This window comes from Salvelinus fontinalis, chromosome 7, assembly GCF_029448725.1.
Source record: "Salvelinus fontinalis isolate EN_2023a chromosome 7, ASM2944872v1, whole genome shotgun sequence".
Lineage (NCBI taxonomy): Eukaryota > Metazoa > Chordata > Actinopteri > Salmoniformes > Salmonidae > Salvelinus > Salvelinus fontinalis.
The window spans coordinates 9229147-9256666 of NC_074671.1; the positions used below are offsets into that span (position 1 = coordinate 9229147).

Here is a 27520-nt window from a genome sequence, read left to right on the forward strand (position 1 = left end):
GTGTGTGTGTGTTTGTGTGTGTGTGTGTGTGTGTGTGTGTGTGTGTGTGTGTGTGTGTGTGTGTGTGTGTGTGTGTGTGTGTGTGTGTGTGTGTGTGTGTGTGTGTGTGTGTGTCTGTGTGTCTGTGTGTCTGTGCGAGTGTGTGTCTGTCTGTCTCTCCTCATCTCTCCTCATCTCATTTCCTCCTCTCTCCTCTCCTCTCCCTTCTCCTCATCTCCTTTCTCTTCTCCTCCTCTCTCCTCTCTCCTCTCCTCCTCTCTCCTCTCCTCTCCTCTCCTCTCCTCTCCTTGTGAAAACTCAGCCCGTAGTGAATTTCTTTTACATAACCGCTCCAGAATCTACTGCTCATTAGAATGACGTAAAGCACAGCATCCCCGATCTGACGGGAGTCTGATTCTAACTCCGCTGGTGAGCCATACACACACACACACACACACACACACACACACACACACACACACACACACACACACACACACACACACACACACACACACACACACACACACACACACACACACACACACACACACACACACACCACCTGCACTACATGACATGTGAATGACAACCTGTGTCTACAAACAATGAGCAATATCTGGATCACACCAGGGCAGATGTGACAAAGACCCAGTAGTTGAACCTGTATGACCCCTAACCTCCCGTTCTGGGTGGATGACAGTCAGGGGCATTCCTAGAACATGCAAGAGGACAACTATACTGTGTGACCCTGTACCTTAGCAGCATATGGCAGGAGCTACAGGATGTGATTCTGTCAAAGGTGTGCATCTTGAACTCGTGGAAGTTACTGGTGCCGTTCTCTGGACGGATGTTGGATCTACAGGACAAAGGGGAGAGAAAAGATGTGAAGAAACAAGACTAGAAAAGACAAAGTATGTTTTCACTGTCACATTGTGAGGCAAGGTAGCTGCAGTCATCCATACGTCTTTTCTATAGTATTCCCATTAGTCGTAAAAGATTTAGTTCACAGAGTTCAATAGTGCCAGCTGACATCAGGAGCGTTATCTCACTAAACAAAAACACCACCTGGTAGCATGCCGAGACAGACTTCCTGATTCTTAGGTGAAGTATATTCCTGAGTTGGACTAAAGTGCCATTACATCATCAGTCTAAATGTCTCTGCTCCTGCTCCTAACTGCGCTGAGCTGTCAGCGTGAGTGCAGCAGGTGGCTCACAGGAAACACTAGCGCGTGACGTGACAAAACAGCAATATGGGATCAGTCCTTAGTCTCTCCAGGGAGCCAAGTGACTCAGTGATTGTGTGTCAAATATACTGAAAGAGTCTCTTTCAGGCTTTGATGCCTCATGATTGAGTATTGCTCTGTTCAAGTAGACTGTGTCTCTCTCTCTCTCTCTCTCTCTCTCTCTCTCTCCTTACTTACCTCCCCTCTCTCCCTCTCCCTCTCCCTCTCCCTCTCCCTCTCTCTCTCTCTCTCTCTCTCTCTCTCAATTCAATTCAATTCAATTCAAGGGGCTTTATTGGCATGGGAAACATGTGTTAACATTGCCAAAGCAAGTGAGGTAGACAATACACAAAAGTGAAACAAACAAAACGAATTAACAGTAAACATTACACATACAGAAGTTTCAAAACAATAAAGACATTACAAGTGTCATATTAAATATATACAGTGTTGTAACAATGTACAAATGGTTAAAGCACACAAGTTAAAATAAGTAAGCATACATTTACATTACATTTAAGTCATTTAGCAGACGCTCTTATCCAGAGCGACTTACAAATTGGTGCATTCACCTTATGACATCCAGTGGAACAGCCACTTTACAATAGTGCATCAGATCTTTTAAGGGGGGGGGGGGGGGGGGGGGGGGGGGGGCAGAAGGAACGTGGGTTGTAAATAAATATGGGTTGTATTTACAATGGTGTTTGTTCTTCACTGGTTGCCCTTTTCTTGTGGCAACAGGTCACAAATCTTGCTGCTGTGATGGCACACTGTGGACTTTCACCCAGTAGATATGGGAGTTTATCAAAATTGGATTTGTTTTCGAATTCTTTGTGGATCTGTGTGATCTGAGGGAAATATGTGTCTCTAATATGGTCATACATTGGGCAGGAGGTTAGGAAGTGCAGCTCGGTTTCCACCTCATTTTGTGGGCAGTGTGCACATAGCCTGTCTTCTCTTGAGAGCCATGTCTGCATACGGCGGCCTTTCTCAATAGCAAGGCTATGCTCACTGAGTCTGTACATAGTCAAAGCTTTCCTTAAGTTTGGGTCAGTCACAGTGGTCAGGTATTCTGCCACTGTGTACTCTCTGTTTAGGGCCAAATAGCATTCTAGTTTGCTCTGTTTTTTTGTTAATTCTTTCCAATGTGTCAAGTAATTATCTTTTTGTTTTCTCATGATTTGGTTGGGTCTAATTGTGCTGTTGTCCTGGGGCTCTGTGGGGTGTGTTTGTGTTTGTGAACAGAGCCCTAGGACCAGCTTGCTTAGGGGACTCTTCTCCAGGTTCATCTCTCTGTAGGTGATGGCTTTGTTATGGAAGGTTTGGGAATCGCTTCCTTTTAGGTGGTTGTAGAATTTAACGGCTCTTTTCTTGACTTTGATAATTAGCGGGTATCGGTCTAATTCTGCTCTGCATGCATTATTTGGTGTTTTACGTTGTCACGAAGGATATTTTTGCAGAATTCTGCATGCAGTCTCTCGAATTGGTGTTTGTCCCATTTTGTGAATTCCTGGATGGTGAGCGGACCCCAGACCTCACAACCATAAATGGGTTCTACAGTTGAAGTCGGAAGTTTACATACACTTAGGTTGTAGTCATTAAAACTCGTTTTTCAACCACTTCACACATTTCTTGTTAACAAACTATAGTTTTGACAAGTCGGTTAGGACATCTACTTTGTGCATGACACAAGTAATTTTTCCAACAATTGTTTACAGACAGATTATTTTACTTATAATTCACTGTATCACAATTCCAGTGGGTCAGAAGTTTACATACACTAAGTTGACTGTGCCTTTAAACAGCTTGGAAAATTCCAGAAAATTATGTCATGGCTTTAGAAGCTTCTGATAGGCTAATCGACATCATTTGAGTAAATTGGAGGTGTACCTGTGGATGAATTTCAAGGCCTGCCTTCAAACTCAGTGCCTCTTTGCTAGACATGGGAACATCAACAGATATCAGCCAAGACCTCAGAAAAAAATTGTAGACCTCCACAAGTCTGGTTCATTCTTGGGAGTAATTAACAAACGCCTGACGGTACCACGTTCATCTGTACAAACAATAGTACACAAGTATAAACACCATGGGACCACGCAGCCGTCATACTGCTCAGGAAGGAGATGCGTTCTGTCTCCTAGAGATGAACGTACTTTGGTGCGAAAAGTGCAAATCAATCCCAGAAGAACAGCAAAGGACCTTGTGAAGATGCTGGAGGAAACAGGTACAAAAGTATCTATATCCACATTAAAACGAGTCCTACCTCGACATAACCTGAAAGGCCGCTCAGCAAGGAAAAAGCCACAGCTCTAAAACTGCTAAAAAAAAGCCAGACTACGGTTTGAAAATGCACATGGGGACAAATATAGTACTTTTTGGAAAAATGTCCTCTGGTCTGATGAAACACAAATAGAACTGTTTGGCCATAATGACCATCATTATGTTTGGAGGAGAAAGGGGGAGGCTTACAAGCCGAAGAAAACAACCCCAACCGTGAAGCATGGGGGTGGCAACATCATGTTGTGGGGGTGCTTTGCTGCAGGAAGGACTGGTGCACTTCACAAAATAGATGGCATCATGAGGAAAGATAATTATGTGGATATATTGAAGCAACATCTCAAGACATCAGTCAGGAAGTTAAAGCTTGGTCGCAAATAGGTCTTCCAAATGGACAATGACCCAAAGCATACTTACAAAGTTGTGGCAAAATGGCTTAAGGACAACAAAGTCAAGGCATTGGAGTGACCATCACAAAGCCCTGACCTCAATCCCAGAGAAAATTTGTGGGTAGAACGGAAAACGCATGTGCGAGCAAGGAGGCCTACAAACCTGACTCAGTTACACCAGCTCTGTCAGGAGGAATGGGCCAAAATTAACCTAACTTATTGTGGGAAGCTTGTGGAAGGCTACCCAACACGTTTGACACAAGTTCAACAATTTAAAGGCAATGCTACCAAATACTGATTGAGTGTATGTAAACTTCTGACCCACTGGGAATGTGATGAAAAAAATGTATTCTCAAATAAATCATTCTCTCTACTATTATTCTGACATTTCACATGTTTAAAATAAAGTGGTGATCCTAACTGACCTAAGACAGGGAATTTTTTACTAGGATTAAATGTCAGGAATTGAGAAAAACTGAGTTTAAATGTATTTGGCTAAGGTGTATGTAAACTTCCGACTTCAACTGTATATACACTACCATTTAAAAGTGTGGGGTTGTCACGCCCTGACCTTAGAGACCCTTTTTATGTCTCTATTTGGTTTGGTCAGGGTGTGATTTGGGTGGGCATTCTATGTTCTTTATTTCTAGGTTTTGTGTTTCTATGTTTTGGCCGGGTATGGTTCTCAATCAGGGACAGCTGTCTATCATTGTGTCTGATTGGGAACCATACTTAGGCAGCCTGTTTTGCCACTTTAGGTTGTGGGATGCTGTGTTTTTGTTAGCTCTGCGTAGCCTTCAAGACATGACGTTCGTTGGTCTTTTGTTGTTTTGTTTGGAGTTCGGATTTAATAAAGATGCATGAACACGTACCACGCTGCACCTTGGTCCACTTCTTCCAACGAGCGTTACAAGGGTCACTTAGAAATGTCCTTGTTTTTGAAAGAAAAGCAACATTTTTTGTCCATTAAAATAACATCAAATTGATCAGAAATACAGTGTAGTCATTGTTAATGTTTTAAATATTTGTAGCTGGAAAGATTTTTAATGGAATATCTACATAGGCAAATTAGCTTATTCAGCTGTGCTAACATCATTGCAAAAGGGTTTTCTAATGATCAATTAGCCTTTTAAAATTATAAACTTGGATTAGCTAACACAACGTGCTATTGGAACACAGGAGTGATGGTTGCTGATAATGGACCTCTGTACGACTATGTAGATATTCCATTAAAAATCAGCCGTTTCCAGCTTCAATAGTAATTTACAACATTAACAATGTCTACACTGTATTTCTCAACAATTTGATGTTATTTTAATGGACAAAAAATGTGCTTTTCTTTCAAAAACAAGGACATTTCTAAGTGACCCCAAACCTTTGAACGGTGTCCAAATGGAATTTGTATTTGTGGTCCTGGCGACTGAGCCTTGTTTGGAACACCATTATTTTTGTCTTACTGAGATTTACTGTCAGGGTCCAGGTCTGTCAGGGCCCAGGTCTGTCAGGGCCCAGGTCTGTCAGGGCCCAGGTCTGTCAGGGCCCAGGTCTGTCAGGGCCCAGGTCTGTCAGGGCCCAGGTCTGTCAGGGCCCAGGTCTGACAGAATCTGTGCAGAAGATCTAAGTGCTGCTTTAGGCCCTCCTTGGTTGGGGACAGAGGCACCAGATCATCGGCAAACAGTAGACATTTGACTTCAGATTCTTGTAGGGTGACTCTCAGTCTCTCTCTCTCATAAAATCACTGGGTGCAGAACAGCCCCCCAACCACCCCCAAAAAATTAAATCTGCCTTTTTTGCTTTAGCAGCTGCCCCCCAACCCCTGCCGTGTGTTGCTATAGCAGCTCCCCCCCCCACCCCCTGCTGTGTGTTGCAATAGCAGCTGCCCACCCCCCCACCCCTGCTGTGTGTTGCTATAGCAGCTGCCCCCCACCCCCTGCTGTATGTTGCTATAGCAGCTGCCCCCCCCCACCCCTTGCTGTGTGTTGCTATAGCAGCTGACCCCCCCCCCCCCCACCCCCTGCTGTGTGTTGCTATAGCAGCTGCCCCCCCCCACCCCTTGCTGTGTGTTGTTATAGCAGCTGCACCCCCCCACCCCTTGCTGTGTGTTGTTATAGCAGCTGCCCCCCACCCCTTGCTGTGTGTTGCTATAGCAGCTGCCCCCCCACCCCCCTGCTTTGTGTTGCAATAGAAGCTGCCCCCCCCACCCCCTGCTGTGTGTTGCTATAGCAGCTGCCCCCCCCCACCCCTTGCTGTGTGTTGTTATAGCAGCTGCCCCCCCCCCACCCCTTGCTGTGTGTTGTTATAGCAGCTGCCCCCCACCTCTTGCTGTGTGTTGCTATAGCAGCTGCCACCCCCACCCCCTGCTGTGTGTTGCTATAGCAGCTGCCCCCCCCCACTCCCTGCTGTGTGTTGCAATAGCAGCTGCCCCTCCACCCCTGCTGTGTGTTGTTATAGCAGCTGCACCCCCCCACCCCTTGCTGTGTGTTGTTATAGCAGCTGCCCCCCACCCCTTGCTGTGTGTTGCTATAGCAGCTGCCCCCCCACCCCCCTGCTTTGTGTTGCAATAGCAGCTGCCCCCCCCACCCCCTGCTGTGTGTTGCTATAGCAGCTGCCCCCCCCCCCACCCCTTGCTGTGTGTTGTTATAGCAGCTGCCCCCCCCCCCACTCCTTGCTGTGTGTTGTTATAGCAGCTGCCCCCCACCTCTTGCTGTGTGTTGCTATAGCAGCTGCCACCCCCACCCCCTGCTGTGTGTTGCTATAGCAGCTGCCCCCCCCCCCCCCCACTCCCTGCTGTGTGTTGCAATAGCAGCTGCCCCTCCACCCCTGCTGTGTGTTGCTATAGCAGCTGCCCCCCCCCCCCCCCTGCTGTGTCTTGCAATAGCAGCTGCCCCTCCCACCCCCTGCTGTGTGTTGCAATAGCAGCTGCCCCCCCCCACCCCCTGCTGTGTGTTGCTATAGCAGCTGCCCCCCCCCACCCCTTGCCGTGTGTTGCTATAGCAGCTTCCCCCCACACCCCCTGCTGTGTGTTGCAATAGCAGCTGCCCACCCCCCCACCCCTGCTGTGTGTTGCTATAGCAGCTGCCCCCCACCCCCTGCTGTATGTTGCTATAGCAGCTGCCCCCCCCCACCCCTTGCTGTGTGTTGCTATAGCAGCTGACCCCCCCCCCACCCCCTGCTGTGTGTTGCTATAGCAGCTGCCCCCCCCCACCCCTTGCTGTGTGTTGTTATAGCAGCTGCACCCCCCCCACCCCTTGCTGTGTGTTGTTATAGCAGCTGCCCCCCACCCCTTGCTGTGTGTTGCTATAGCAGCTGCCCCCCCACCCCCCTTCTTTGTGTTGCAATAGCAGCTGCCCCCCCCACCCCCTGCTGTGTGTTGCTATAGCAGCTGCCCCCCCCCCCCCACCCCTTGCTGTGTGTTGTTATAGCAGCTGCCCCCCCCCCACCCCTTGCTGTGTGTTGTTATAGCAGCTGCCCCCCACCTCTTGCTGTGTGTTGCTATAGCAGCTGCCACCCCCACCCCCTGCTGTGTGTTGCAATAGCAGCTGCCCCCCCCCCCCCACTCCCTGCTGTGTGTTGAAATAGCAGCTGCCCCTCCACCCCTGCTGTGTGTTGCTATAGCAGCTGCCCCCCCCCCCCCTTCTGTGTGTTGCAATAGCAGCTGCCCCTCCCACCCCCTGCTGTGTGTTGCTATAGCAGCTGCCCCCCCCCCCCCCACCCCTTGCTGTGTGTTGCTATAGCAGCTGCCCCCCCCCCACCCCCTGCTGTGTGTTGCTATAGCAGCTGCCCCCCCACCCCTTGCTGTGCGTTGTTATAGCAGCTTCCCCCCCCACCCCTTGCTGTGTGTTGTTATAGCAGCTGCCCCCCACCCCTTGCTGTGTGTTGCTATAGCAGCTGCCCCCCCACCCCCCTGCTTTGTGTTGCAATAGCAGCTGCCCCCCCCACCCCCTGCTGTGTGTTGCTATAGCAGCTGCCCCCCCCCACCCCTTGCTGTGTGTTGTTATAGCAGCTGCCCCCCACCCCTTGCTGTGTGTTGCTATAGCAGCTGCCACCCCCACCCCCTGCTGTGTGTTGCAATAGCAGCTGCCCCCCCCCACTCCCTGCTGTGTGTTGCAATAGCAGCTGCCCCCCCCCCCCTTGCTGTGTGTTGCTATAGCAGCTGCCCCCCCCCACTCCCTGCTGTGTGTTGCAATAGCAGCTGCCCCCCCCACTCCCTGCTGTGTGTTGCTATAGCAGCTGCCCCCCCCCACCCCTTGCTGTGTGTTGCAATAGCAGCTGCCACCCCCACCCCCTGCTGTGTGTTGCAATAGCAGCTGCCCCCCCCCCCCCCACTCCCTGCTGTGTGTTGCTATAGCAGCTGCCCCCCCCCCACTCCCTGCTGTATGTTGCAATAGCAGCTGCCCCTCCACCCCTGCTGTGTGTTGCTATAGCAGCTGCCCACCCCCCTGCTGTGTGTTGCAATAGCAGCTGCCCCTCCCACCCCCTGCTGTGTGTTGCTATAGCAGCTGCCCCCCCCACCCCTTGCTGTGTGTTGCTATAGCAGCTGCCCCCCCCCCCCCTCCTGTGTGTTGCTATAGCAGCTGCCCCCCCCCACCCCTTGCTGTGTGTTGTTATAGCAGCTGCCCCCCCCCCCACCCCTTGCTGTGTGTTGTTATAGCAGCTGCCCCTCCACCCCTGCTGTGTGTTGCTATAGCAGCTGCCCCCCCACCCCCTGCTGTGTGTTGCTATAGCAGCTGCCCCCCACCCCCTGCTGTGTGTTGCTATAGCAGCTGCCCCCCCTCCCACCCCCTGCTGTGTGTTGTTATAGCAGCTGCCCCCCCTCCCACCCCCTGCTGTGTGTTGTTATAGCAGCTGCCCCCCCCTCCCACCCCTGCTGTGTGTTGTTATAGCAGCTGCCCCCCACCCCTTGCTGTGTGTTGCTATAGCAGCTGCCCCCCCACCCCCTGCTGTGTGTTGCTATAGCAGCTGCCCCCCCTCCCACCCCCTGCTGTGTGTTGCTTCAGCAGCTGCCCACCCACCCCCTGCTGTGTGTTGCTATAGCAGCTGCCCCCCCTCCCACCCCCGCTGTGTGTTGCTATAGCAGCTGCCCCCACCCCCGATGTGTGTTGCTATAGCAGCTGCCCCCCCCCCACTCCCTGCTGTGTGTTGCAATAGCAGCTGCCCCCCCCCTTGCTGTGTGTTGCTATAGCAGCTGCCCCCCCCACTCCCTGCTGTGTGTTGCAATAGCAGCTGCCCCCCCCCACTCCCTGCTGTGTGTTGCTATAGCAGCTGCCCCCCCCCCCCCCTTGCTGTGTGTTGCAATAGCAGCTGCCACCCCCACCCCCTGCTGTGTGTTGCAATAGCAGCTGCCCCCCCCCCCACTCCCTGCTGTGTGTTGCTATAGCAGCTGCCCCCCCCCCCCACTCCCTGCTGTATGTTGCAATAGCAGCTGCCCCTCCACCCCTGCTGTGTGTTGCTATAGCAGCTGCACCCCCCCCCTGCTGTGTGTTGCAATAGCAGCTGCCCCTCCCACCCCCTGCTGTGTGTTGCTATAGCAGCTGCCCCCCCCACCCCTTGCTGTGTGTTGCTATTGCAGCTGCCCCCCCCCCTCCTGTGTGTTGCTATAGCAGCTGCCCCCCCCACCCCTTGCTGTGTGTTGTTATAGCAGCTGCCCCCCCCCCCACCCCTTGCTGTGTGTTGTTATAGCAGCTGCCCCTCCACCCCTGCTGTGTGTTGCTATAGCAGCTGCCCCCCCACCCCCTGCTGTGTGTTGCTATAGCAGCTGCCCCCCACCCCCTGCTGTGTGTTGCTATAGCAGCTGCCCCCCCTCCCACCCCCTGCTGTGTGTTGTTATAGCAGCTGCCCCCCCTCCCACCCCCTGCTGTGTGTTGTTATAATAGCTGCCCCCCCCCTCCCACCCCTGCTGTGTGTTGTTATAGCAGCTGCCCCCCACCCCTTGCTGTGTGTTGCTATAGCAGCTGCCCCCCCACCCCCTGCTGTGTGTTGCTATAGCAGCTGCCCCCCCTCCCACCCCCTGCTGTGTGTTGCTATAGCAGCTGCCCACCCACCCCCTGCTGTGTGTTGCTATAGCAGCTGCCCCCCCTCCCACCCCCCGCTGTGTGTTGCTATAGCAGCTGCCCCCAACCCCGATGTGTGTTGCTATAGCAGCTGCCCCCACCCCCGCTGTGTGTTGCTATAGCAGCTGCCCCCCCACCCCCTGCTATGTGTTGCTATAGCAGCTGTCCCCCCCCACCCCTTGCTGTGTGTTGTTATAACAGCTGCCCCCCCCCACCCCCTGCTGTGTGTTGCTATAGCAGCTGCCCCCCCACCCCTTGCTGTGTGTTGCTATAGCAGCTGCCCCCCCCCCACCCCCTGCTGTGTGTTGCTATAGCAGCTGCCCCCCCACCCCCGCTGTGTGTTGCTATAGCAGCTGCCCCCCCCCCACCCCCTTGCTGTGTGTTGCTATAGCAGCTGCCCCCCCCCCTGCTGTGTGTTGCTATAGCAGCTGCCCCCACCCCCCGCTGTGTGTTGCTATAGCAGCTGCCCCCCCCCCTGCTGTGTGTTGCTATAGCAGCTGCCCCCCCCCACCCCCTTGCTGTGTGTTGCTATAGCAGCTGCCCCCCCCCCCTGCTGTGTGTTGCTATAGCAGCTGCCCCCACCCCCCGCTGTGTGTTGCTATAGCAGCTGCCCCCCCCCTGCTGTGTGTTGCTATAGCAGCTGCCCCCACCCCCCGCTGTGTGTTGCTGTAGCAGCTGCCCCCCCCCTGCTGTGTGTTGCTATAGCAGCTCCCCCCCCCCCCACCCCCTGCTGTGTTTTGCTATAACAGCTGCCCCCCCACCCATGCTGTGTGTTGCTATAGCAGCTGCCCCCCACCCCCTGCTGTAAACTGATTGTAAATGCAGTTATCAGTGCCAACAAAGCATCTAATAGTAACAGGTCCTTTGATCTCCTCCTCCTCCTCATCCTCCTCTTCTCTAAAATAAGTACAGTATGACAAGTCCCCCTGTCCCCCCACTAGCATTACCAGGTGTGTTTGTGTTTGGCTGATGACACGTACATGTTAGTACACAGGTGGGAGTGAAGTCCCCAGCAATATGACTGAAAGAGACAACATAGGACTTGGCAGGGACAATAGTCCTATGGCCAACTGTGCACTTAGTTCAGTCAATGGCCTACTTGTTAAAAGTCATTCTGAGTAAGAGCCACTGTTAGATCGCCAGCCTATTGCAGAGATCCAGTCTGTTATTTAATACACTGGGGTTTATTCAAGGATACGTCACCGGTGATGTATTTGATCCAGTAAGCATCCCCTTTATATGTAAATAGTTTATACATCCCCTTTATATGTAAATAGTTTATACATCCCCTTTACATGTAAATAGTTTATACATCCCCTTTATATGTAAATAGGTTATACATCCCCTTTATATTTACATAGTTTATACATCCCCTTTATATGTAAATAGTTTATACATCCCCTTTATATTTACATAGGTAATACATCCCCTTTATATTTACATAGGTTATACATGAATCATGGTCTGTACAGACCTGAATAGTGACACGTCCGTACTGTGACGGTCATTAATCACATTCTGTACAGACCTGAAGAGTGACACGTCCGTACTGTGACGGTCATTAATCACATTCTGTACAGACCTGAAGAGTGACACATCAGTACTGTGACGGTCATTAATCACGTTCTGTACAGACCTGAAGAGTGACACGTCAGTACTGTGACGGTCATTAATCACGTTTTGTACAGACCTGAATAGTGACACGTCCGTACTGTGACGGTCATGAATCACGTTCTGTACAGACCTGAAGAGTGACACATCAGTACTGTGACGGTCATGAATCATGTTCTGTACAGACCTGAATAGTGACACGTCCGTACTGTGACGGTCATGAATCATGTTCTGTACAGACCTGAATAGTGACACGTCCGTACTGTGACGGTCATGAATCACGTTCTGTACAGACCTGAAGAGTGACACGTCCGTACTGTGACGGTCATTAATCACATTCTGTACAGACCTGAAGAGTGACACGTCAGTACTGTGACGGTCATTAATCACGTTTTGTACAGACCTGAATAGTGACACGTCCGTACTGTGACGGTCATGAATCACGTTCTGTACAGACCTGAAGAGTGACACGTCAGTACTGTGACGGTCATTAATCACGTTCTGTACAGACCTGAAGAGTGACACGTCAGTACTGTGACGGTCATTAATCACGTTTTGTACAGACCTGAATAGTGACACGTCCGTACTGTGACGGTCATGAATCACCTTCTGTACAGACCTGAAGAGTGACACATCAGTACTGTGACGGTCATTAATCACGTTCTGTACAGACCTGAAGAGTGACACGTCCGTACTGTGACGGTCATGAATCATGTTCTGTACAGACCTGAATAGTGACACGTCCGTACTGTGACGGTCATGAATCATGTTCTGTACAGACCTGAATAGTGACACGTCCGTACTGTGACGGTCATGAATCACGTTCTGTACAGACCTGAAGAGTGACACGTCAGTACTGTGACAGTCATTAATCATGCTCTGACCAGACAGTAGAAGACACAAACTATATGTCTCTCTCACAGAACACTCACACCGCTGCAGGAGTGAGACAGAGGTGAGACATGGGACAGAACACTCCCACCGCTGCAGGAGTGAGACAGAGGTGAGACATGGGACAGAACACTCCCACCGCTGCAGGAGTGAGACAGAGGTGAGACATGGGACAGAACACTCACACCGCTGCAGGAGTGAGACAGAGGTGAGACATGGGACAGAACACTCACACCGCTGCAGGAGTGAGACAGAGGTGAGACATGGGACAGAACACTCCCACCGCTGCAGGAGTGAGACAGAGGTGAGACATGGGACAGAACACTCACACCGCTGCAGGAGTGAGACAGAGGTGAGACATGGGACAGAACACTCACACCGCTGCAGGAGTGAGACAGAGGTGAGACATGGGACAGAACACTCACATGGCCATGCCAAACTGCTCCAGCCACTTCTTCCTCAGCTCCTTGGTCTTGAAGAAGAACTCGAAGCCGCTCTGCCCCTGGTTGTGTGCCAGGTAGAGCCCATAGGACCACTACAACAGAGGGATGAGAATGTCAACTAGAAAGAGACAGAGCGGTTGATAGAGGGGGTCATAGAGAGGTAGAAGAGGAGAGTGAACATAGAAAGAGAGAGGGTGGGGTACACAGGGGTAGAGAGAGAGAGGACAGAGAGAGAGGACCGAGAGAGAGGCCTGAGAGAGAGAGAGAACACAGGGAGAAAGGGAGGACAGAGAGAGAGGGAGGACAGAGAGAGAACAGAGAGAGGACAGAGAGAGAGGACAGAGAGAGAGAGAGGACAGGGAGAGAGGGAGGACAGAGAGAGAGGGAGGACAGAGAGAGAACAGAGAGAGAGAGGACAGAGAGAGAGGACTGAGAGAGAGGACAGAGAGAGAGAGAGGACAGGGAGAGAGGGAGGACAGAGAGAGAGGGAGGACAGAGAGATAACAGAGAGAGAGAGGACAGGGAGAGAGGACCGAGAGAGAGGACAGAGCGAGAGAGGACAGAGAGAGAGAGAGGACAGGGAGAGAGAGAGGACAGAGAGAGAGGGAGGACAGAGAGAGAACAGAGAGAGAGGACAGGGAGAGAGGACCGAGAGAGAGAGGACAGAGAAAGAGGACAGAGCGAGAGAGGACAGAGAGAGAGGGAGGACAGGGAGAGAACAGAGAGAGAGAGGACAGGGAGAGAGGACAAAGAGAAAGAGAGAGAGAGACATTTGAAATGTCTTTATTCTTTTGGACGTTTTGTGACTGTAATGTTTACTGTTAATTTGTATTTTTTATTTCACTTTTGTTTATTATCTGTTTCACTTGCATTTGGCTGTTAACATATGTTTACCATGCTAATAAAGCCTTTCAATTGAAAATGAATTGAGAGAGAAAGAGATAGAGTTCTCCTGGCCAGGTGTCCATGTAGCCCCAGACAACGAGGTGGACAAGACACTTCAGGACTTAATCACTAACGATTAGCCACTTCAAAGACTAGCCATTACTCCAGCCTCCGCGATAACAACCTGCTACAACCACCTCTCCTTGTTAATACACAGAGAGGAAGCTGTCTTGAAAAATGTAACTCTGACCCAAATGTCGGCACAATAAACAAGTGGTACTATTGTGTGTTCGGCTGTAATAGGCCTCTGTAGCCTACCTGTACTGTACTGCTCAGTGCTCAGGGAAGCTGTAGTCTACCTGTACTGTACTGCTCAGTGCACAGGGAAGCTGTAGTCTACCTGTACTGCTCAGTGCTCAGGGAAGCTGTAGCCTGCCTGTACTGTACTGCTCAGTGCACAGGGAAGCTGTAGCCTGCCTGTACTGTACTGCTCAGTGCACAGGGAAGCTGTAGTCTACCTGTACTGTACTGCTCAGTGCACAGGGAAGCTGTAGTCTACCTGTACTGTACTGCTCAGTGCACAGGGAAGCTGTAGTCTACCTGTACTGCTCAGTGCTCAGGGAAGCTGTAGCCTGCCTGTACTGTACTGCTCAGTGCACAGGGAAGCTGTAGTCTACCTGTACTGTACTGCTCAGTGCACAGGGAAGCTGTAGCCTACCTGTACTGTACTGCTAAGTGCACAGGGAAGCTGTAGCCTACCTGTACTGTACTGCTCAGTGCACAGGCAAGCTGTAGCCTACCTGTACTGTACTGCTCAGTGCACAGGGAAGCTGTAGCCTACCTGTACTGCACTGCTCAGTGCACAGGGAAGCTGTAGCCTGCCTGTACTGTACTGCTCAGTGCACAGGGAAGCTGTAGCCTACCTGTACTGTACTGCTCAGTGCACAGGGAAGCTGTAGCCTACCTGTACTGTACTGCTTAGTGCACAGGGAAGCTGTAGCCTACCTGTACTGTACTGCTCAGTGCACAGGGAAGCTGTAGCCTACCTGTACTGTACTGCTCAGTGCACAGGGAAGCTGTAGCCTACCTGTACTGCACTGCTCAGTGCACAGGGAAGCTGTAGCCTGCCTGTACTGTACTGCTCAGTGCACGGGGAAGCTGTAGCCTACCTGTACTGCACTGCTCAGTGCACAGGGAAGCTGTAGCCTACCTGTGATGTACTGCTCAGTGCTCAGGGAAGCTGTAGCCTGCCTGTACTGCACTGCTCAGTGCACAGGGAAGCTGTAGCCTACATGTACCTACAAGCTGTGCTTCTAAAACAATGAAAACAGACTTTATCTGGATGAGTAGGTCTCTAGACTTATAGGATAGACAATGGGTTGTCTTTTAGAGTAACAGGAACGATGCACGTTGCTGATGGTCTTTTAGAGTAACAGGAACGATGCACACTGCTGCTGATGGTCTTTTAGAGTAAGAGGAACGATGCACGATGCTGATGGTCTTTTAGAGTAACAGGAACGATGCACGTTGCTGATGGTCTTTTAGAGTAACAGGAACAATGCACGTTGTTGCTGATGGTCTTTTAGAGTAACAGGAACGACACACGTTGTTGCTGATGGTCTTTTAGAGTAACAGGAACGATGCACGTTGTTGCTGATGGTCTTTTAGAGTAACAGGAACGATGCACGTTGCTGATGGTCTTTTAGAGTAACAGGAACGATGCACGTTGTTGCTGATGGTCTTTTAGAGTAACAGGAACGATGCACGTTGCTGATGGTCTTTTAGAGTAACAGGAACAATGCACACTGCTGATGGTCTTTTAGAGTAACAGGAACGATGCACGTTGCTGATGGTCTTTTAGAGTAACAGGAACGATGCACACTGCTGATGGTATTTTAGAGTAACAGGAACGATGCACGTTGCTGATGGTCTTTTAGAGTAACAGGAACGACACACGTTGTTGCTGATGGTCTTTTAAAGTAACAGGAGCGATGCACGTTGCTGATGGTCTTTTAGAGTAACAGGAACGATGCACACTGCTGATGGTCTTTTAGAGTAACAGGAACGATGCACACTGCTGATGGTCTTTTAGAGTAACAGGAACAATGCACGTTGTTGCTGATGGTCTTTTAGAGTAACAGGAACGACACACGTTGTTGCTGATGGTCTTTTAGAGTAACAGGAACGATGCACGTTGTTGCTGATGGTCTTTTAGAGTAACAGGAACGATGCACGTTGCTGATGGTCTTTTAGAGTAACAGGAACGATGCACGTTGTTGCTGATGGTCTTTTAGAGTAACAGGAACGATGCACGTTGCTGATGGTCTTTTAGAGTAACAGGAACGATGCACACTGCTGATGGTCTTTTAGAGTAACAGGAACGATGCACGTTGCTGATGGTCTTTTAGAGTAACAGGAACGACACACGTTGTTGCTGATGGTCTTTTAAAGTAACAGGAACGATGCACGTTGCTGATGGTCTTTTAGAGTAACAGGAACGATGCACACTGCTGATGGTCTTTTAGAGTAACAGGAACGATGCACACTGCTGATGGTCTTTTAGAGTAACAGGAACGATGCACACTGCTGATGGTCTTTTAGAGTAACAGGAACGATGCACACTGCTGATGGTCTTTTAGAGTAACAGGAACGACACACGTTGTTGCTGATGGTCTTTTAAAGTAACAGGAACGATGCACGTTGCTGATGGTCTTTTAGAGTAAAAGGAACGATGCACGTTGTTGCTGATGGTCTTTTAAAGTAACAGGAACGATGCACGATGCTGATGGTCTTTTAGAGTAACAGGAACGATGCACACTGCTGATGGTCTTTTAGAGTAACAGGAACGATGCACGTTGCTGATGGTCTTTTAGAGTAACAGGAACGATGCACGTTGTTGCTGATGGTCTTTTAAAGTAACAGGAACGATGCACGTTGCTGATGGTCTTTTAGAGTAACAGGAACGATGCACACTGCTGATGGTCTTTTAGAGTAACAGGAACGATGCACACTGCTGATGGTCTTTTAGAGTAACAGGAACAATGCACGTTGTTGCTGATGGTCTTTTAGAGTAACAGGAACGACACACGTTGTTGCTGATGGTCTTTTAGAGTAACAGGAACGATGCACGTTGTTGCTGATGGTCTTTTAGAGTAACAGGAACGATGCACGTTGCTGATGGTCTTTTAGAGTAACAGGAACGATGCACGTTGTTGCTGATGGTCTTTTAGAGTAACAGGAACGATGCACGTTGCTGATGGTCTTTTAGAGTAACAGGAACGATGCACACTGCTGATGGTCTTTTAGAGTAACAGGAACGATGCACGTTGCTGATGGTCTTTTAGAGTAACAGGAACGACACACGTTGTCGCTGATGGTCTTTTAAAGTAACAGGAACGATGCACGTTGCTGATGGTCTTTTAGAGTAACAGGAACGATGCACACTGCTGATGGTCTTTTAGAGTAACAGGAACGATGCACACTGCTGATGGTCTTTTAGAGTAACAGGAACGATGCACACTGCTGATGGTCTTTTAGAGTAACAGGAACGACACACGTTGTTGCTGATGGTCTTTTAAAGTAACAGGAACGATGCACGTTGCTGATGGTCTTTTAGAGTAAAAGGAACGATGCACGTTGTTGCTGATGGTCTTTTAAAGTAACAGGAACGATGCACGATGCTGATGGTCTTTTAGAGTAACAGGAACGATGCACACTGCTGATGGTCTTTTAGAGTAACAGGAACGATGCACACTGCTGATGGTCTTTTAGAGTAACAGGAACGATGCACGTTGTTGCTGATGGTCTTTTAGAGTAACAGGAACGATGCACGTTGTTGCTGATGGTCTTTTAGAGTAACAGGAACGATGCACGTTGCTGATGGTCTTTTAGAGTAACAGGAACGATGCACGTTGTTGCTGATGGTCTTTTAAAGTAACAGGAACGATGCACGTTGCTGATGGTCTTTTAGAGTAACAGGAACGATGCACGTTGTTGCTGATGGTCTTTTAGAGTAACAGGAACGATGCACGTTGTTGCTGATGGTCTTTTAAAGTAACAGGAACGATGCACGTTGTTGCTGATGGTCTTTTAGAGTAACAGGAACGATGCACGTTGCTGATGGTCTTTTAGAGTAACAGGAACGATGCACACTGCTGATGGTCTTTTAGAGTAACAGGAACGATGCACGTTGTTGCTGATGGTCTTTTAGAGTAACAGGAACGATGCACGTTGTTGCTGATGGTCTTTTAGAGTAACAGGAACGATGCACGTTGCTGATGGTCTTTTAGAGTAACAGGAACGATGCACGTTGTTGAGATTTTATAAATATTGTTTTCTTTTTTAACAAATGAGAGCTATTATAATAAGCCAAAATGATGATTATCCCCGGCAAGCAATTCTACAATGTATCATTAACCAGAACGGTGGATATTATACATCAGGTGCTTGTTGTTGCTGTGTGTGTGTGTGTGTGTGTGTGTGTGTGTGTGTGTGTGTGTGTGTGTGTGTGTGTGTGTGTGTGTGTGTGTGTGTGTGTGTGTGTGTGTGTGTGTGTGTGTGTGTGTGTGTGTGTGTGTGTGTGTGTGTGTGTTTATTTGTTTGTGTTCGTACCATCAGGCACAAGGAGATGTTTAATAAAAACACCATCTGGAGAAAAAGGCAAGCTGTTCCATCCTTCAAACCAACACAATTATCTAATGAATCAACGTGGCAATCTGAATTACGTGTCTGAGTCACTTTTAGTGAAACACCTCCTAAAAGTTACATGACTAAATAAAAGTTTAGCACGTACCCTTCTGTACAGTACCGTCTGAGCTGCAGCAAACACATCCCTTAAAGTCAACATAATAATTAAAGCGGGAATAATTGAAGAATGATAAAAGCCATAATTGTATTATGTGCACTCCGTCATGAATACACACACACACACACACACACGCACATACCTTTCTGGTCTCCTTGTCTGACGTGGGGTTGTTAGTGATCTTGAAGTGATGCAGGGTGATCACCTCCTTCATCTCGTAGTTGTCTCCTCTCCTCTTACAGACGATGACAGCAGCATCGAACAGGAAGATGTGCCTGTCAGGGGAAAATAACACAGAGGTAGAAACATTTTGTTGTTGTTGTTGTTGTTGTTGACAGGACTATTTCACAGTGCTTTATTCCCCTTCCCCCAAATACACAACGTTTCCTCTTCACAGTCTTCGTCAGATGAGATAATTAATATTAATAATATTAATAATAATTTTCTTTGTGTGGTGCTTTTCAATACATGTAACAAAGAGCTTCACGTCACAAAATAATAAAAGAAAAGTACTAACAAAAAACTAAACCAGGAGGGAGGAGAATGAAACAACACAGCGAATTAAAATCATACATTGAACCTCATACATTAAAAAGCGTCTTTATGAAAGTGTGTCTTCAGCTGGGATTTAAAAAGAGGCCCTGAATCTACAAGCCCTGATCATTGATTCAAATTAAAGACTTGACTTTAGCTATTTTAGTTAGATGATAAAAGTAGGACCGGGCAACCTGCTTTACATGCAGCTCGAGGTTCAGGTCATGGTCAGAGAAGACACCGATGTTTCCAGCAACAGGCTTTACATTGGGTTCTAGCGAGGTGGGAACAAATAAAACAACCTCTGATTTCTAATCATTGAGCTGGAGACAGAAAGAAGACCATTTGGTTCCCATGGTAACCATCTTCACAACGATATTATCAGAGCAATTGGTTCCCATGGTAACCCTATTCACAACGATATTATCGGAGCAAATGGTTCCCATGGTAACCCTTTTCACAACGATATTATCAGAGCAATTGGTTCCCATAGTAACCCTCTTCACAATGCTATTATCAGAGCATTTGGTTCCCAGGGTAACCCTATTCACAACGCTATTATCAGGGCATTTGGTTCCCATGGTAACCCTCTTCACAACGCTATTATCAGGGCATTTGGTTCCCATGGTAACCCTCTTCACAACGCTATTATCAGAGCATTTGGTTCCCATGGTAACCCTCTTCACAACGCTATTATCAGAGCATTTCTAATGGCCGATGAGTTATTGTTTTAAATATATTTAAATAGGCAGGGCAGTTAAGAACAAATGATTATGCTCTAGAAAAGTTTGTCATGAACATTTATAACTGCCTTCACAAAGCATTATGAGCAGCAGATGCAATGTAGCACACACACGCACGCACGCACACACACACACAGACAGACCAGACACACACACACACACACACACACACACACACACACACACACACACACAGACACAGACACAGACACAGACACAGACACAGACACAGACACAGACACAGACACACACACACACACACACACACACACACACACACACACACACACACACACACACACACACACACAGACCAGACCAGACCAGACCAGACCAGACAGACATCTCACCGGTCCTGTTTGGCACGTTTGTCGCCTGAGGCGAAGCGTACCTCTCCATCTCCTTTTGGTCTGCCATACACACTAAGAGACTGATTCTGAAAAGGGGGGGAGGGAAGGAAAGACAGAGGTCACACTCAGAACCCAAGCTATCCTTCACAATGGCTTTCTTATCAAGATGAATTGCTTACAAGGTTTTCAATGGATTTCTGATACTGGGCTATGTCTCTCAGGGTTTCGTTGTCTCTCTTCACTTCATTGATGTACTGGGCCAGGTCCTACAGTAAACAACACAGAGATGACAAAACAACAAACATAAAGAGGTGACATTCCAGATGGGTGCATTTTGACAGACTGTACATTACAGATGGGTGCATTATGACAGACTATACATTACAGATGGGTGCATTATGACAGACTGTACATTCCAGATGGGTGCATTATGACAGACTGTACATTCCAGATGGGTGCATTATGACAGACTGTACATTACAGATGGGTGCATTTTGACAGACTGTACATTACAGATGGGTGCATTTTGACTGACTGTACATTCCAGATGGGTGCATTTTGACAGACTGTACATTCCAGATGGGTGCATTTTGACAGACTGTACATTCCAGATGGGTGCATTATGACAGACTGTACATTACAGATGGGTGCATTATGACAGACTTTACATTCCAGATGGGTGCATTTTGACCGACTGTACATTCCAGATGGGTGCATTATGACAGACTGTACATTACAGATGGGTGCATTATGACAGACTGTACATTCCAGATGTGTGCATTATGACAGACTATACATTCCAGATGGGTTCATTATGACAGACTGTACATTCCAGATGGGTGCATTATGACAGACTATACATTCCAGATGGGTGCATTATGACAGACTGTACATTCCAGATGTGTGCATTATGACAGACTATACATTCCAGATGTGTGCATTATGACAGACTATACATTCCAGATGTGTGCATTATGACAGACTGTACATTCCAGATGTGTGCATTATGACAGACTATACATTCCAGATGTGTGCATTATGACAGACTGTACATTCCAGATGTGTGCATTATGACAGACTATACATTCCAGATGGGTGCATTATGACAGACTGTACATTACAGATGGGTGCATTATGACAGACTATACATTCCAGATGGGTGCATTATGACCGACTATACATTCCAGATAGGTGCATTTTGACCGACTGTACATTCCAGATGGGTGCATTTTGACAGACTGTACATTCCAGATGGGTGCATTATGACAGACTGTACATTCCAGATCGGTGCATTATGACAGACTGTACATTACAGATGGGTGCATTATGACAGACTATACATTACAGATGGGTGCATTATGACAGACTGTACATTCCAGATGGGTGCATTATGACAGACTGTACATTCCAGATGGGTGCATTATGACAGACTGTACATTACAGATGGGTGCATTTTGACAGACTGTACATTACAGATGGGTGCATTTTGACTGACTGTACATTCCAGATGGGTGCATTTTGACAGACTGTACATTCCAGATGGGTGCATTTTGACAGACTGTACATTCCAGATGGGTGCATTATGACAGACTGTACATTACAGATGGGTGCATTATGACAGACTTTACATTCCAGATGGGTGCATTTTGACCGACTGTACATTCCAGATGGGTGCATTATGACAGACTGTACATTACAGATGGGTGCATTATGACAGACTGTACATTCCAGATGTGTGCATTATGACAGACTATACATTCCAGATGGGTTCATTATGACAGACTGTACATTCCAGATGGGTGCATTATGACAGACTATACATTCCAGATGGGTGCATTATGACAGACTGTACATTCCAGATGTGTGCATTATGACAGACTATACATTCCAGATGTGTGCATTATGACAGACTATACATTCCAGATGTGTGCATTATGACAGACTGTACATTCCAGATGTGTGCATTATGACAGACTATACATTCCAGATGTGTGCATTATGACAGACTGTACATTCCAGATGTGTGCATTATGACAGACTATACATTCCAGATGGGTGCATTATGACAGACTGTACATTACAGATGGGTGCATTATGACAGACTATACATTCCAGATGGGTGCATTATGACCGACTATACATTCCAGATAGGTGCATTTTGACCGACTGTACATTCCAGATGGGTGCATTTTGACAGACTGTACATTCCAGATGGGTGCATTATGACAGACTGTACATTCCAGATCGGTGCATTATGACAGACTGTACATTACAGATGGGTGCATTATGACAGACTGTACATTCCAGATGGGTGCATTATGACAGACTATACATTCCAGATGGGTGCATTATGACAGACTGTACATTCCAGATGGGTGCATTATGACAGACTATACATTCCAGATGGGTGCATTATGACAGACTGTACATTACAGAGGGGTGCATTTTGACAGACTGTACATTACAGATGGGTGCATTATGACAGACTATACATTCCAGATGGGTGCATTATGACAGACTGTACATTACAGAGGGGTGCATTTTGACAGACTGTACATTACAGATGGGTGCATTATGACAGACTATACATTCCAGATGGGTGCATTATGACAGACTGTACATTACAGATGGGTGCATTATGACAGACTATATGAGTGTTTTGTAATGCTCTTCCATACAGTAGCCTAGGTAATAGGTTACAGTTTCTTTCATTAGTTCTGTACTAGAGTCGAGCAATATTATTATGATGTAAATCCTACCCCCCTGCAAGGTCAACATTTTTTCTAGAGGACTTCTCTCTCTCTCTCTCTGAGCAACATGATGAATGACTTTGCCGGAGAAAATTGTGTAAATCTTCCTCTCAACACAGAGTGAGTGTGATTCAAGTAGCTCTGTTTAAAACCCCATCTATCTTCAGGCCTGAGATGCTCAGCACTGAAAACCACCTCGCTGCTGTCGCAACGTACCACCTGATGCAAAGAAACACTCCAGGAATATTAACCACATTAGCTTGATACCCCCAATCAATGTCAAGTGGATACTTTAGCTAACTGAAATCATTGCAGACACCTCAGAGTAAATGTGCACTTTTATCCCTGACGAGACGCACTTCCTCTTCTTTCCTGCTACCTGTTCTTTCCTGCTACCTGTTCTTACCTGCTACCTGTTCTTTCCTGCTACCTGTTCTTTCCTGCTACCTGTTCCTTCCTGCTACCTGTTCCTTCCTGCTACCTGTTCCTTCCTGCTACCTGTTCTTTCCAGCTACCTATTCTTTCCTGCTACCTGTTCTTTCCTGCTACCTGTTCCTTCCTGCTACCTGTTCTTTCCTGCTACCTGTTCTTTCCTGCTACCTGTTCTTTCCTGCTACCTGTTCCTTCCTGCTACCTGTTCTTTCCTGCTACCTGTTCTTTCCTGCTACCTGTTATTTCCTGCTACCTGTTCTTTCCTGCTACCTGTTCTTTCCTGCTACCTGTTCTTTCCTGCTACCTGTTCTTTCATGCTTCCTGTTCTTTCCTGCTACCTGCTCTTTCCTGCTTCCTGTTCTTTCCTGCTACCTGTTCTTTCCTGCTACCTGTTCTTTCCTGCTTCCTGTTCTTTCCTGCTACCTGTTCTTTCCTGCTTCCTGTTCTTTCCTTCTACCTGTTCTTTCCTGCTACCTGTTCCTTCCAGCTACCTGTTCCTTCCTGCTACCTGTTCTTTCCTGCTACCTGTTCTTTCATGCTACCTGTGCTTTCCTGCTTCCTGTTCTTTCCTGCTACCTGTTCCTTCCAGCTACCTGTTCTTTCCTGCTACCTGTTCTTTCCTGCTACCTGTTCTTTCCTGCTACCTGTTCTTTCCTGCTACCTGTTCTTTCCTGCTACCTGTTCTTTCCTGCTACCTGGGGCGGCAGGTAGCCTAGTGGTTAGAGCGTTGGACTAATAACCGAAAGGTTGCAAGATCGAATCCCCGAGCTGACAAGGTAAAAATGTGTCATTCTGCCCTCAACTGTTCATAGGCCGTCATTGAAAATAAGACTTGCCTAGTTAAATATAGTTTTAAAAAATCCTGTAATACATACATCACTACAGTAAAACATACATAACTACAGTAATACATACAGTAATACATACATAACTAATTATATACAGTAATACATACATAACTGACTATATATAGTAATACATAACTAACTATATACAGTAATATATACATATCTAACTATATACTGTAATACATACATAACTACAGAAATACATGCATAGCTAACTATATGCAGTAATACATATATAACTGACTATATACAATAATGCATACATAACTAACTATATACAGTAATGCATAACTGACTATATACAGTAATACATACATAACATATAGTAATACATATATAACTGACTATATACAGTAATACATAACTAACCATATACAGTAATACATACATAACTAACTATATACAGTAATACATACATAACTAACTGTATACACTAATACATACATAACTAACTATACACAGTAATACATAACTAATCATATACAGTAATACATACATAACTGTGTGTGTGTGTGTGTGTGTGTGTGTGTGTGTGTGTGTGTGTGTGTGTGTGTGTGTGTGTGTGTGTGTGTGTGTGTGTGTGTGTGTGTGTGTGTGTGTGTGTGTGTGTGTGTGTGTGTGTGTGTGTGTGCGGTTCAGGTGAGTAGAATAACAACTCATACCTTCATGGCATCCAGCGCCAGCCGCAAATTGCTCTTGTCAGCCGCGTCGTGAGTGTGTTTCACTAATTCCTGTAATTGGATCAAAACACAAGAACACAAAGTGAGTGGCTAGTCTTCAGACAGTCTTTATTCTCTGTTTTCACCAGCTAGCTAATTAGCCACACAGAGCCGTGACAGGAGTCCTGAGAGAAGCCCAGACAGAAGCCCAGACAGAAGCCCAGACAGAAGCCCAGACAGAAGCCCAGACAGAAGCCCAGACAGGAGTGAGCAAAACAGAGCTGATGGTTAGGCAGTAGGCATTCTCTCTTCTCTCTCTCTACCTGACAGTTCAGCTACAGATCAAGATCATAGACACACAGTGTGAACCAAGGTTCTACCACGCTATAAATGTGCTGCGTTTATCAGGTGATGTTGGGTTGTTTGACATTTATGAGATGTTTCTTCTCATTTAATAGGTCAGAAATAGAGAAATAAACAAGGACAACCAAACAAAGTGATTGCTAATGGGGCCCGGCTCCACAAGTGGGCAAAAGGGGGCTTAGCCCCATCAGTTGAAAGTTGTGCTCCTTCAGTTTTAGTTTAATGTCCTTATAAAAAAATTGCCTAAAAAGTTTTTAAAAAATGATTGAGTGACAGGTTGGCGCAAAATCTGAATCTCCTCTCCACTGCACTGTGCCAGCACAATGGACAGAGCTTGTCGCGGAATGTGTAGGGGGGCTATAGTAAGCCACTGCTTAGGTATGACTCCTCCGGGCCTCCATAAAAAGCAGGAGAAACACGTATTTGTAGTAGGCTAAGTGAATACTGTACTGTACTGTTCAGTTTAGTTTATATATGTTACCCCCATTGGCATTGATTTTCATTGCTACGCAGATGATACACAACTTTACATTTCTGTGTCACCAGAGGATTTTAGCTCCACGGATAAATGAATAGACTGTATTAGTGATTTAAATACTTGAATGGCTCACAACTTCCTCCAGCTAAATCAAGACGAGACCGAGGTACTTATTGTTGGAGTCAAAGCACAGAGACAGAATCTAGCCGCATGGGCAAAAAAACAGGCAATAAATATATAAAATACCGGGTAAAAACCTGGTCTACGCAAGAAAGCCATTGGTCAACTGAAAAACATACAGAATGCTGCAGCACGGGTACTGACCAAGACCAGACGGAGAGCACACATTACACCGGTTTTAAAGTCCCTGCACTGGTTGCCTGTGAGTTTTAGAATTAATTTTAAGATTCTTCTATTGGTTTTTAAATCAATCCACCATTTTTCAACCCCGATACATGTCAGACATACTTTTAAGTTATGTACCAAGTCGGTCCCTCAGGTCCTCTGGCACTGGCTTTTTAACTATCCCAAAGCCTAGGACCAAGAGGCATGGAGAGGCAGCCTTTAGTTATTATGTTCCCAGCCTGAGAACCTGAGGGGGGCCGAAACATATTTAATTGATATATTAAAACATGTCTTTTAAGCTTTGCATTTCCTTAGTTTGAGTTCTTCCGTTTGTGTCATTCTTTTGTTTGTTGTGTAGTAAATATTTTAGCTTTTATTTTCATTGTTTTTTTATTTGTGCTTTCCTGTTTAGGACATTGTGATGCATTTCATGGCTGAAATGTGCTGTATAAATAAAGTTTGATTTGATTTGAATAATGTGATATGCCTCAGTCTGTAAAATTAGATTTTGATTTTAAAAGGGCGGGGTCAAATTTACCGTTGAACGTTAGTGTTAAGCCTTTGCCTATTTAGCTAGCACGAACCAGCTAAACTGTCAGATATCAGAAATTGGCTTCGCCAAGGTACCCAAACAAAGCCAAAAGGAGAAGGAGAGCGATGAGCAGCAGAAGCAGCATTAAACCACAGAGGCCACCGCCAAGCCCAGGAGTGATCATGCTGCCAAACTCCAGCTAGCTCTGTGTACAGAGGCTATCCACCCTTCCACCACCACCTCTAGTATAATGGCTCAACAGCCCTCTCCACCTCCGACTGCTCCTGATGATCTTGAAACAGAGGAGCCAGCGCAGGATAACTTAGAATCCTATCCTAGCCACAGGTTTTCTGTCCAAAAACATTTATTTAATTGCAACTGGTTCATTAAAAAAATGGCATCTTCTGGCAACTGGGGCTTCCTTGGAGATGCTAAGCCCAGACCGGACCGGACACAGACCAGAAACAGCTTCGCCGCCCTGGATCTAGACGTTCCAGCGCCTTCTTCCCTGGGGGCTTCCTATTTGAGATCGGATCCGGAGGTACCTGCGTACGTCGTCCTTTGTTCTGTCTCTCGATCTGGTGCCTACTGCCTTGGGTTCAGATTCTAAGAGCTCCCAACCTCATCAGATCATGAGGCTGTCTTAGTCTCCGGCCCAATCGTCATCCACAATGGATACTACAGCTGGCTCAGGTGCTATCCTGGAGCAGGAGTACAGGACATTACAAGGCTGCTTCCAACCATTCTACGACAGATGCCTTGGAACTGACACAGTCATAGTCCACGTGGAGTCAAACGATATCAGGAAAGCTAGCTCGGGAACTTCTGAAAATGGATTTTAAAGAATTGATTCTAGCAATGAAAGATTCCAAAAAGCGGCCAATTATTTCAGGTCCGGTACTATCTTTGGGACCCGGGTGTGAAAGATTCA

General features: G+C 47.3%; 1 protein-coding gene across 1 annotated transcript in view; it reads right to left on the bottom strand.

Moving 5' to 3' along the window:
- LOC129858891 (guanine nucleotide exchange factor VAV3-like) overlaps nucleotides 1-27520 on the bottom strand; it is a 160203-nt gene that overhangs the window by 26095 nt on the left and 106588 nt on the right. Inside the window, exons 11-16 of the mRNA XM_055928128.1 lie at nucleotides 24875-24943; nucleotides 20362-20448; nucleotides 20183-20268; nucleotides 18698-18830; nucleotides 12849-12958; nucleotides 737-838 (exon numbers count right to left, since the gene is read on the bottom strand). Of these exons, the coding sequence (XP_055784103.1) occupies nucleotides 737-838; nucleotides 12849-12958; nucleotides 18698-18830; nucleotides 20183-20268; nucleotides 20362-20448; nucleotides 24875-24943 (587 nt within the window). The remainder of the gene's footprint in view (nucleotides 1-736; nucleotides 839-12848; nucleotides 12959-18697; nucleotides 18831-20182; nucleotides 20269-20361; nucleotides 20449-24874; nucleotides 24944-27520) is intronic.